This window comes from Oncorhynchus mykiss, chromosome 11 (assembly GCF_057628025.1).
Source record: "Oncorhynchus mykiss isolate SJ-2025 chromosome 11, ASM5762802v1, whole genome shotgun sequence".
Lineage (NCBI taxonomy): Eukaryota > Metazoa > Chordata > Actinopteri > Salmoniformes > Salmonidae > Oncorhynchus > Oncorhynchus mykiss.
In genome coordinates, this window is record NC_143032.1 from 54,982,817 (window position 1) to 54,996,363 (window position 13,547).

The 13,547-nt window shown below is 43.3% G+C and overlaps 1 protein-coding gene across 50 annotated transcripts in view; it reads right to left on the bottom strand.

Annotated features, from left to right (window-relative positions):
* Positions 1-13,547, bottom strand: part of LOC110535946 (nuclear receptor corepressor 2) — a 125,645-nt gene that overhangs the window by 47,398 nt on the left and 64,700 nt on the right. For 27 of the 50 annotated variants that reach the window (XM_090190518.1, XM_090190505.1, XM_090190526.1 and 24 more), the window contains exons 6-11: positions 13,427-13,543; positions 7,949-8,005; positions 6,521-6,573; positions 2,104-2,170; positions 890-1,062; positions 557-650 (exon numbers count right to left, since the gene is read on the bottom strand). In XM_090190518.1, coding sequence (XP_090046644.1) covers positions 557-650; positions 890-1,062; positions 2,104-2,170; positions 6,521-6,573; positions 7,949-8,005; positions 13,427-13,543 — 561 coding nt within the window. Of the gene's footprint in view, positions 1-556; positions 654-889; positions 1,063-2,103; positions 2,171-6,520; positions 6,574-7,948; positions 8,006-13,426; positions 13,544-13,547 lie in introns of all 50 variants that reach the window. The other 23 variants (XM_090190515.1, XM_090190499.1, XM_090190491.1 and 20 more) reach the window with 1 other exon arrangement.

Below are 13,547 nucleotides of genomic sequence, written 5' to 3' on the forward strand. Positions count from 1 at the left end.
GCGTCCGTTTCCCCCTCAGGCTGATACAGAAAGACTCATACATGCTTTTATTACAAGCAGGGCTGTTAACTGTAACACTCTCCTGTCTGGTCTACCCAAGAAAGCCATTTGTCAATTGCAAAACATACAGAATGCTGCAGCACGGGTACTGACCCGACAGGAAGCACACATTACACCGGCTTTAAAGTCTCTGCACTGGCTACCTGTGAGTTTTAGAATTAATTTTAAGATTTTTCAACTGTTTTTTAAATCAATCCACGATTGTGCACCCCAATGCTGTGGGGGCGAAACTGTGGACATATTTAAAAGAGATCTTTAAAAAATATTATTATTATTATTTTTTTTTTTTATTATTTTTTTTAATGCTTTTCCTTCAGGTGATTTTTAGTCGTTCAGTTTTTATTCTTATTTTTTCGTTTTTTATCCTCTTATGTTTGTTGTGCAGTAAACCATTTAATTGATTTTATTTGTTTTCTCCTGTGAAGCACATTGTGTTGCATGCCATGTCTGAAATGTGCTGTAGAAATAATGCTGGATTTGATTTGGAAGAGCTCACCTCTTGCTCTGATATGCCGTCGATGATCTCAGAGACCTCGTGTTCACTGCGGGCTGAAGACGAGGCCAATCCCCCTCCACGCTGCCCCACCCGGCTACTCCCCACCGGGGGAACACAGAGGACATGTCAACACACTGCATGTACAGGAGCGGATATCGTCCTTCTTGACATCATTCACACACACTTCCCTCCATACTGTAACCAAGTAACAACTCAACGTAATCAGACTCTTTAACTGATTGGAATCACTCCATCTAATGTTTTGACAAATGCAGTAAACTAGACTCCCAATCTAGTATATGAAGGAGCAGGAGGCCCCAGGCATTGACTCACCTCTGCATGCGCTCCTGCAGCTCCCTCTGCTTGCGGATCTCAGGGAACTGTTTCTCGTAGTACTCGCGCACCTTGCTCTCCTTGGCCCGGCGCCGGGGGTTGTTCTCAATGCGCTCCACCTTCTTCTCCCAGGCCTCCATCAACTGGTCATAGCGCTGGCAGAACTTCTGTTCCTGAAGGAAGAAAGAAAAAAACTTGATACAACCACCTCCAAAATACAAATAGTGTCCCTTTTTGTGCCATGATGTGCTGTGCGTCTGCAGGGACGGAGTCTAACCTTGAGTCATGACCAGAACAGAGCTCCATGTTTTCCCAGCTGCTCGACAGGGCAGGCTGTAAAGCAGACCATTAACCCTGGAGGAGACACAGCCCTCTGAGGCCTCTTAAAATAGCTGCCCATGTCTTTTCCAGCCTGCGCTCCCCTCTCCAGCCTGGAGCTGGCCTGGAACCTCTACTTACACTACACACCATGACTGGTGGATATATGACCCTGGGCCGGCAAATAGCACTATGGGGCGGTAGGTGTGCCTCTCTATAAATTACAAGTTTAGATATGGTTTCTACATTTAGGGTTAGTGTAACTGTGCAACTATTAAATTATTCCCAATTCTCCTGCATTGTTGAGGATGTCATTTTTCTGAGGTGAAACATGGTTATTACACATAATGTATCCCTGTGGAAATATATTCCACAGGAAAAGTAATTGATTTGTGGTAAAGATTTTCTGTCAGGGTGGGTGATTGAGGATGTCTGCCTAACTCTGACATCAGAGCCTGGACGATCGATGGCAGGGTTATTTTTAGCACCGCCCACTGCCTTGGTCCTGCTCAATCACTGACACACAAGCAGAGCGAGCGAGCAGTGGTGCATCTCCTGTAGCATCTACCATCTCTGTACCATCTACCACCACCAGACAGGAAGCAGACTTGATGTGACCGAGAAAAAGAAAGTCCTGAGAGAGCTGAATCACAGCGAGACATCTCCCTTATTCCGTTTTTTTACCTTTCATTTTTCAAAAGCCGTAGTAGCTGTGGTCTAACACTTCATAGGAGTAGCTACTGCTACAGTGTTACTAAAGAACAGGCACAAGGGCCCAGAGCTCCTTTCCCTTTAGTCTGTGGATCATGGATACACTTCAAGGAGCTCCTTGGCCCAGTTAACATCTAGTCATCGGTCATAGAGCAGTCCCAGCAGAGAAGCGGTTCTGTACTCACCCACTGCTTACGAGCATGATTTCTCCTCTTGAAGTAAAGAATGAGCTTCTTCCTCATCGCCTGGTTTCTGTGAAGGGTGAAGAAAGGAGAAAGAGGGATACATAGGAAAGATAAATGAAAGAGACAGTAAGACAGAAGATTGATAGAAGGAAACAGAGGAAAATCAACAGAATGATTTGAATGACATTTTTTGGCAGTTTGATAAAAATAAAAATATGTATTTCTAACCCGTAAAGAGTAGCTTACACGTCCTGCTGTCCAGGTATGACCTTTATTACAACCCCCACACAGACAGGCACACAATTCCGGTCCCTAGATCGATAAACACCAAATCGTTTCGGGTGGTGGACAGAAAGAGGAGCCAGACTTTTAAAGTTTGTCTGGCCCGGCCCGGGAATGGCGAACCAGCCAGAGTGCTTCAAATAAAGGTCAGGGCAGTAATCTGCTTGGGCAGCTGCTCCATCCGTTCTCTCGGCCTTCGGTGAAAGATGACGTTTTTATTCCTGTCAGTTGTAAGGTCACGTGCCATCTAATTCACCGTGAGTCACATCAGCTAGGATCCAGGCCACAGGCAAGGACAGACAGACAGCAGGAATTAAGTAAGGCTGTACTAGTGCGCGCGCACGCATGTTAAGCAGAAAACAGCACAGAGGCCGTCTAAAGATTCTGTAAGTGGACACGGTGACCACATCACAACAAAGACACTGACATCTACACGTGTTTCTATATAAACAAACATCTAAACTCATTCAAATAAACACATACTGAGACCCATATGAATGTTGATTCACACACACACAATCACTCCGTGTGCATAGACACAATACAGGCAGAGATACTAGGTCGAATACAAGGCGGACAAACACACACACAGGCAGAGTTCTATACTGAGTAATAAGATGTTAGTGGTGGACAGGGGAGAAGCAGGCAGTGTGTGTGTGTGTGGTTTGAGTTTGGAGGGGGATGGCTACTGTCTGGGGGCTGGAAGGTTATTCTTCACACCTCCGAGCTGTGACTTCACCAAATTTCCATGCGTGCCACACTCTGCCAACACCACTAACATGCGAGCTGACCTGTGAGTCAGAGATATTTATGCTGTTGTGGAAACCAAAATATCTTTCATGTAAGACTGAATGTAATGAGTTGGGAACTGGGGTGGTTTGGAGGCGTACTTGTCCATACTAGACGGCCAGCTTGGATGCCACAGTCACATTACATGCCTGTGTGTGTGTGTGTGTGTGTGTGTGTGTGTGTGTGTGTGGCAGAAGAAAACAGCACAGAAGCAGTCTAAAGATACCCTAAGACGACACGGTGATCTCTTCATTGAAACATGTTCCTATATAAAATATATATATATAAATAATAAACACCTATATATATACATACATATATACATATATATATGTATATATGTATGTATGTATATATATATATATATATATATATATATATATATATATATATATATATATATATATATGTATGTATATATGTATATATATATGTATGTATATGTATGTATGTATGTATATATGTATGTATGTATATATGTATGTATGTATATATGTATATATATATGTATGTATGCATATATATATGTATGCATGTATGTATGCATACATACACACATACATACATACATACATACATATACATATATATATATTATATACATATACATATACATATATATATATATATGTATGTGTGAATCAGGCCTTCATGGATACATTTCTGCAAAGAAACCACTACTAAAGGACACCAATATGAAGAAGACACTTGCTTTGCCAAGAAACACGAGCAATGGTCATTAGACCGGTGAAAATCTGTCCTTTGGACTGATGATTCCAAATGTGAGACTTTTGGTTCCAACCGCCGTGTCTTTGTGAGACGCAGAGTGGGTGAACGGATGATCTCTGCATATGTGGTTCCCACCAAGAAGCATGGAGGAGGAGGAGTAATGGTGCTTTGCTTATGACACTGTGATTTATTTAGAATTCAAGGCACACTTAACCAGCATGGCTACCACAGCATTCTGCAGTGAAACGCCATCCCATCTGGTTTGCGCTTAGTGGGACTATCATTTGTTTTTCCAACAAGACAATGACCCAAAACACACCTTCAGGCATTATAGTTTGGGACGAGTTTGACCGCAGAGTGACGGAAAAGCAGCCAACAAGTGCTCAGCATATGTGGGAACTCCTTCAAGACTGTTGGAAAAGCATTCCTCGTGAAGCTGGTTGAGATTATGCCAAGTGTGTGCAAAGCTGTCATCAAAGTAAAGGGTGGCTACTTTGAAGAATCTCAAATTTAAAATATATTTGATTTGTTTAACACTATTTTGGTTACTACATTATTCCATATGTGTTAATTGGCCAATATACTCTGAGTGGACAAAACTTTAAGAACACCTTCCTTGCACCACCCTTTTACCCTCAGAACAGCCTCTGTTTTTCAGGGCAGGGACTCTACAAGGTTTCGAAAGCGTTCCACAGGGATGCTGGCCCATGTTGACACCAATGCTTCCCACAGTTGATAACACAAACCGGTGCGCCTGGCTCCTACCACCATACCACGTTCAACAAAGGCACTTAAATCTTTTGTCTTGCCCATTCGCCCTCTGAATGGCATACATACACAATCCATGTCTCAATTGTCGAGGCTTAAAAATCCTTCTTTAACCCGTCTCCTCCCCTTCATCTACACTGATTGAAGTGGATTTAACAAGTGACATCAATAAGGGATCAGTGTTCACCTGGATTCACCTGGTCAGTCTAAGTCATGGAAAGAGCAGGTGTTCTTAATGTTTTGTACACCCAGTGTATGATTAAATCGAATATTAAGATATTTAACATTGATGATGCATTGTGAAGTGCAAGACTATCATGTGCAAGACTATATTCTATTTGAACTTTACAAATCAAAACCATGTCTTTTTATCAGCTAGGCTATATCAATATCTTGAAAAATAAGTCAAATTTAATGAACTAAGACTCAATTCTTTTGCCATAATAAGATTATTTAATGAGAACGTGACTATAATATCATAAATAAGCACAACAACGGCACAGTCTGGAATTATCTTGTCATTAACTGTGTTGATCTTTTTTTATGCCTCATTTACATATTTTTCAGTAAAAAATTAGGTCTTGGAATCAGAAAAATCTTAATTAGATAGGTAGCCTCTTCTGTCATGCTGTAGAAAATGAAATAGCATTGCTCACCAGAATACAATAATAAATTGATCAAATGAATGCATAATCAACAATTTGTAAAGTTCTCTCTTTAGTTTCTGCTTCTCTTGCGGAGCGTGGACGTTTTGTGAATGACCGACATTTCCTGTGCAAAATGTCTGGTTTGACTGGTGAAAAGGACTGTGAAAACAATCCAACATGTTTCTGATAGTACTTGTATCTCAGTTCGTCTTGGAATGGATATTATGACAGGCTACATTTGAGGCCTACAGTCAGTGTCCAGACTTCAGTTACTATTCCTGTTCCCATCTGAACTTCAAAAGGGGCGCAAACCAGGGGGGGCGGCCACGCCCCGCAACCCCTACTTACGCCGTCTCTGGCTGGCAGGCCAGACCAGGGCTGAGAGATTAAGTCGTATAAGGACAGAGATGGCATTGTGCTCCGGACACCAGATGGTGGAGAGAGAGATTAGTTGCTCTGGTCCGTTTCTAAAGTTTCTTTTGTCCAACACTAAGCGTGTACTGTATTCCTGAGAAATGTAGAGGTGGTGTCCATGAATCCAAGGTACTCATCTTTCTTACCAGGGACAGGTGCCAAGGTTATCAAACCGGTTTGGGGCACAAAGAAGTCAATTGTGGTGGATCAAAGCTATACTGCGGTATTTAATAACACACACACACACACACACACCCTTTCTGCTAATTGCTTTGAGGCAATAATACTGATCAACCAGTGCAAGGATCAAACGGAGCGGAGACAGAGTGGCAGTGAGGGTAAGAGGTCAGGAAGTCTGGTGGCATCCATCTAACTCATTCTCCACTGACAACTCAGAGCTAAACCTCAAGCGGGCCATTTTACTTAACCCATTTGCACTTTCTGCATTACATTTATAAGTTCAACTTAAGTGAAGGATTTTCATTTTATGACTGCATAAAGTCATTTCCGCAGAAACATGATCTCAACGGGTTGTCACAGACCGCACGGTTAAAGAATTGTTTCAGCACATTATCACGGCTATAAAGACTCCATAGACGTGGTTGACACCACGTGATTCACTCTCTGTGGCCGTTTGTTGGGATGGGAATCTCTGGGGCACATGAGGGGCGCAGTGATGGCATTTAGGACCATAGCAATCACACTGAGCCTACAGTGACAGATGACATAGACACGCACACACACTAACATAAACCCAGTCCCTTTCCCCAGAGGGCGGGCTAACTTACATTTTGATGTTCTCATGGTACTGCTTGGTATCGGAGGGCTGGTTGTACAGTGGCTGGGAGAGAGAAGAAACCGATGGAAAGGTTAGGTGATGCTGCCAGAGGTGAGAATCCTGTTTCACAGCAGCAAGGAACATCAACTCTAGAGGGTTAAACATACTGTTTACAACTTCCACATGACTTCCCTGCACACTGTCTGGTGTCACTGCAAAGTTACTACGCTAAATGCAGCAACACAATTTACCCATTACATTCTACCTACAAGATGCTGAACAGAGTCTGACATAAGACAAATGTTATGAATTCATGCATGTTTTATCAACCTAACCGAGAAAGGTCTGTCAAAAAGTTTTGGCTCACATTGTGTACACGGTTCTCCCCGAAGAATGAAAGAATGGAAGTTATTTGTTATCATTTAAGGCAAGGTTCTGCTCTAGATTGCTGCAAATGGCAGTTACAGGTGTTACCCCCGTCCGGACCTCCCCCCGGCGTACTCAGCAGCACCACCTTGTTAAAAATTCCTGGGGAAAACCCTGGTGCACCATCATTCAATAACTCAACCAGCTGAACCATTACATTCAATTATTACTGAATCTATTATTAATTCAATCAAGAGCCCATGTAAATCTATGTCTATGAGACAGAGTGAAACAAAGCTCTTTGCTCCATGATAGTATATAACTGTTAATGCTGTGCCAAGCTGACAACGACAAGCAGTGGGCACAACGAGGACACGACACCCTAATTCAGCCCCTCTCAAGAGACTGGACTGTACAGAGTGAGAACCGACTCATAAGCGAAGGAGACCATCTTTGTGTACAATTTGTATAAGTTTGGCCACAAAACAAACAAAACATATTTTTATTTCACGGCACAAGGGGGATTAAAAGTCGTTTAAACCAATGAACGACAAACACCTTCCAATGGGTCAAACATTTGAATCTGAACTTGTTCTCCACTATATTTTCAGTTGCTCACGACAAAACTCTTCGAACGCGAACATTAGGTATTATTGTCAAACCCAAATCAGCTTATAAAGAGCAAGTATGATGTCTGACTCCCACTGATAATATACAGTACTGTCAGTAAGATGCTCTCTTCCAGGCAGCAGCGGCTCATTTATGAAACACTGTCTGGCTCCTAGCCATCAGAGACAGACAGACAGCGCCATCATTCTGCCCGTCCATCTCGCTCTCATCCCTGAACAGAAGAACGAAACCCACCTCGGCCTGTCTCCAGGGCCTGCTCCCTACACCCCCTGCTACACATGGCCAGCTTTCAATTCCGACAAACTCCTCCCCCTCTTTCTTTCTCCTCCCTCTAACCCTCCTCCCCTGCTACTTGTCCCTCCTCCCTGTGGTCAAATAACACAAGTTGCTAGATATTTTATTCAGATGACCATTAAGAGGTGAGAAAACAGCAGAGGCTCACCAGTTCTACTCGGGGTCCCAGTCCTTCCAGAATCCAGTGAGCTTCCTCTGCCTTTTTCTGAGGAGAGAACACACAAACATACTCAGCACATATCAACTGCAAAGCCTCACGTCTCCCATCACCAAGGCAACGCAGCAGCTAGCTCACTCAATGAATGACGTTTGGATGGGCACTGTGTGCAGCAACTATTTTTAGAGCTTTTAACACAAGGCAAAAACTCGATCCGCTCCCTCTCTCTTCTCCTACCGGAGAAAAGATTACTCACCTCCCCGAGCACACACTGAGGGACAGAGAGAGGTAGAGCGAGAGCACACAGGTGAGGGAGAGTGGGAGAGGAAGAGCAAGAGAGAGTGAGACACTGGGACAGAGTGCGTGCAAGACTGCATGGCTGCTGTGCTTCTCCATAAGGAACATCTGACAAAACAGAGACAAAGATCTCTCCTTCGCAGTGCGCTCAGGTTGAGGTTTCACTACACAAGCTTAAGAGATAAAAACAGAACTGGTTGGCAGTGATTGTGAAGAAGAGAAGCACAACCCCATCTCTGTACCTCTATCACAGATGACCTCTACTCAGCTGAGCTCTATACATTTATATTTAGCCATGTCACGTGCTGTGTGCAGTGTCCCTGAATGTTGTTTTGGAGGCAGCTCTGCAGAGTGGTCACTAGCTGGCACAGCCACAAAATCGTATTATTTTTCCAACCCTAAACACACGGCCAACTCTAATGCCTAACCCTAACCTTAAATTAAAACCAGAAATCACATGTTTGTTTTCATCTAGCCCATCTAGCAGAAATTGCTCAGTTCTTCCTCTAGGGCAAGATGCATGACAAACGTCAACCTGCTGACCTCTCTCTCTGGCTCTGTCGCCCTCTCTCTGGCTCTGTCGCCCTCTCTCTGGTGCGCTCTCATTCCCTCTCTCTGGTGCGCTCTCTCTCCCTGTCCCCCCATGGTCACACTTTTTTCTTCCTTCCTTCCTTCCTTCCTTTCTTTCCGATGCTTCCTCATCCAAAAGAAGGCTGTAACATTCTGCAGATGACTAATATAAGTATTTTTTAAAGGACTGTTTAATGAACAGCAATTAACAAGGATTTAATCCTGAGTGAGAGAAGAGGGAGAACTGGAAAAGTCTCTACATGTTGCCATTTTCTGATTAGGACTGTCCCCTTTATGTCCACCATATTGTACTGATAAAGACCTGTAATGCAGCCTATACATTTGCCATGAATTGTATGTCAGATTAAGGGCATCAAAAACTATACTCAAGGGCATCAGCAACAAAGGGGATAAAGGTGTAAGCTAAATTAAGAGGGGTAATGACAACACCGTGTTGATCAACATGGAGCTTTGACATGCTACAGTTCCTCCTCAAATCCATCTCAACCAATCACATCTGACATGAGATTACCAGTGATCGTGAGTGAGGCCAGTCCACTTCAAACATGCCCCCTAGTGCTTAGACAGGAGGACTGGCACTTGAACAGAAAACTAACTGCGCTGCTCTTTCCCAACAGAAGTCAAAGAAGCATTTTCTGTCTAAAGAAAATGGAAATATTGGTTACATCATAATATATACGAAATTAAAACGAGAGGGTTTAATAGTGGCACAACCAGACTGAAGGTGCGGGGCCTTGAGGGCTCTCTGTACTGTGTGTGTGTGCTACAAGGGACTATGATAGTGCAGTTCCAGTGAGAGTCCCAGTTGTCTCTCTTGTATGTGTCCAAGGCAGCCATGTTCTAATGAGATGAGTGAACATGAGTGGCGTTGCCTGTAGCATTGACAAAGGCCTGTGGGTGTCTCCTTGTCTCAGAGATGAGGTGATACTGAGCCCACAGGGACAGATGACACCAGCGACACAATGGAAATACGCGCTACATCATAAAAGACACGTAATTAAAATGAGAGGGTTTAATAGTGGCACAACCAGAATGAAGGCACAGTGCTTTGAGGGCTCTCTGTACCGTGTGTGTGTGTTACAAGGGACTATGATAGTGCTACTGCTACTGAGGCTGGAGTAATTACAGCCAGGTGCTGAAACACACACAAACACACAAGCGCACACACAACCCTCCCCGACACACACCCCTCCCCGACACACACCCCTCCAACAATACTAGAGTACCCTATACAAAGGCTGAGGAGGGCAAGGGACCAAAGACAAACACCAACACCCATGCAGGTACACAAAAGAGGAGAGAACATATCCAGAAACGACATGATTACCTTGCCTTCTTCACATACACCTTCCTGCATAATACATTTGCAAACATACCATCAGTCACAGTGCCACACCATCACTTTGGGCTGGGACTTGTAGAGGGCTGTGTATATAATGGTGTAATCTCGGTGAACACAGAACTCAAATCGTACATAATTAGGTCAGATTTTTGTTTACATAGTCTGGGGAGAGAGCGGGGCCAGTGTGGTGGGCTCAGCCCAGCAGCACTCAGTGCTAGTCCCACTCAGAGTAGAGTGCAAAGTGTTCCAGAGGTCAGGGACATTGGATGAGTCATCCACACACTTCCAGGCTTTGAGATCACCACATGTGTCCTCAGCAAACTCCTGCGGCATGGAGTCAATCATGCCATTATGATATAGCTCTGGGGTGAAAGGTATACAGTACTATTGTCTTCAGCAGGTCTCTGTCGGATAATGACTTTTTCTAGTATATAATAGAAGATAACTAGTTTAAGAGTTGACCTTTTAGAAGACTCTGACATGGCCACTGAATCAAATCAAATGTTATTTGTCACATGCGCCAAATACAATCCCTTCCCAATAATGCATAAAAATAAAATACTAACACATGAGGAATAAAATACACAAGAATGAAGCTACATACAGGGAGTACCAGTACCATATCAAGGTGCAGAGGTAGATAATGTACATGAAGGCAGGGTAAAGTGGCTAGGCATCAGGATAGATAATGTACATGAAGGCAGGGTAAAGTGACTAGGCATCAGGATAGATAATGTACACGAAGGCAGGGTAAAGTGACTAGGCATCAGGAAAGATAATGTACATGAAGGCAGGGTAAAGTGACTAGGCATCAGGATAGATAATGTACATGAAGGCAGGGTAAAGTGACTAGGCATCAGGATAGATAATGTACATGAAGGCAGGGTAAAGTGACTAAGCATCAGGAAAGATAATGTACATGAAGGCAGGGTAAAGTGACTAGGCATCAGGAAAGATAATGTACATGAAGGCAGGGTAAAGCGACTAGGCATCAGGATAGATAATGAACATGAAGGCAGGGTAAAGTGACTAGGCATCAGGATAGATAATGTACATGAAGGCAGGGTAAAGAGACTAGGCATCAGGAAAGATAATAATACGGTATTTGAGGTAGATAATGTACATGAAGCCAGGGTAAAGTGACTAGGCATCAGGGTAGATAATGAGTCAAATAAAGACCATCCTGGCCCACATACAGGACATTATTAGTACTTTTTTTAACCCTTATTTTACCAGGTAAGTTGACTGAGAACACATTCTCAATTACAGCAATGACCTGGGGAATATTTACAGTGAAGAGGAGGGGGATGAATGAGCCAATTGTAAGCTGGGGATGATTAGGTGGCCATGATGGTATGAAGGCCAGATTGGGAATTTAGCCAGGACACCGGGGTTAAAACCCCTACTCTTACGATAAGTGCAATGGGGTCTTTTCGTGACCACAGAGAGTCAGGACACATATTTAACGTCCCACCCGAAAGACGGCACCCTACACAGGGCAATGTCCCCAATCACTGCTCTGGGGCATTGGGATATGTTTTTTAGACCAGAGGAAAGACTGCCCCTTACTGGTCCTCCAACAGCATCTGGTCTCCCATCTAGAGACTGACCAAAACCAACCCTGCTTAGTTTCAGAAGCAAGCCAGCAGTGGGACGCAGGGTGGTATGCTGCTGGACATACAGGGGACCATCTGGGGTCTGTAACGATGAGTGGGAGAAGACCCCGTACAACGATATACTATTGCAATCAACACAATCATTTTTATACAGTTTTGTGTGTGCATGGAGCAGTGCTCACCACTAGGTGGACTAAGAGTATTGGAAATTAATTATTTAACTACTACTACATAATATCCTACTCATCAAAACAAACTACATTGGTAGACGTAAACCTGTATGACATTCTTACATTCAGACAATTTAAAAATTAAAGACAAAAAAGAGAAAATGGTTCACCTGCTAAATGATGCTGACCTTTGGCAGACTACACCATCAGACAGGAGGACTTTGCCTGGTATTTCAATAAGACTGGGAGGCTAATGAATGAATACCTTCTAATACAGCCTTTCCACCTCTCTATTGACAGTGGCATTTGACAGTGCTGTCGAGCCAAGTAACAGCAATGACAGAGCTCAAAGAGTTTTATCTCTTCACAGAATATCAATCATGGTCAGAGCAAAATGCAACAACAACAAAAACGTTCCATGTGCCCTTCAAATTATTAATTAGCTTCTCAAACAGCAGGATTCCTATTTTTCAAGGGAGAAGCCAAGTGACAGTCTACCATACTAGTGTTTCATCATCAAAGAGCTGTCAGAGTCTTCCTCTACACTTCATCCAGATGCTCCCACTCTACTTCCTCCACAGCTTCCGTCTCAATCTCAACCCATTTCTGTGACCCCAAAAAGACCAGATAAAATCGAATGACACAATTTCAGTCAGACAGCGACATTCATTCAAAATGAGTGAGTTTTATCTTAGTTTTATGTCATTATCTTAGATCATCATCCCGCCAACAACTAAAGGCCATAATGATGATGGTTGGTTACGTGCACACAATTAGATTGTGGATAGTCAGATTAATTGAGTAGTTTGTTTAAAATGTTTAGATGCTTCGCAAGAAGATCACTTTCCCTAATAATCCTGTTTACATGGACACATCTGAAATCAGGCTACCTGATGGGACAGGAAATCCCTAATAAAAATAAACATTCAATGAATGTAATGTAAAATAACCGTGTTATTTTTGTGAAGCCTAATTGATTCGGAGTTGGGACATATAAAGTTTGTATGTGAAAGCTATTTCTAAGAAGCATACTGTCAGAATTCACTTCCCACACGCATAAGAGGGAGGCTTGCGCTACGGTACATGCGCAGATCAAAAACACAGACAGAGCGCCGATTAAGCTGTTTACATGTACTAATAATTCTAAAGATTTCTCAGAAAACCAGCTATTTTAATCGGTTTATGCCTATGTCGATTTTGACCTTAGGCTGATCAAGATGAGCAGAGAGAAGTGTTTACGCGACTATTGCCATAATCAGTTGATTATCGAATTATTAGTGTGCATGTAAACGTACTCAATGAGACACAGGGGAGAGCCTGCTACGTGTATTCTAACACTAGCCAACAGTGAGGTTATTAGCACTGATTACAGCAATTCCAGCCCCAAGCACTGATTGAGATGCAGATAATTACACAGAGTGAAAGCAGTAAGTGTGTGTACGATGGTACTGACCCTGTTTTCGTCGTAGATTATCTGCACCAGGCTACGGTGCTTGGCCTCGCTGGGCGGAGGGGAGATCATGGACCGCTCCGGCTCCTGGGGCTTTGCTGCCTCCTCCTCCAGCTGTTGCTAC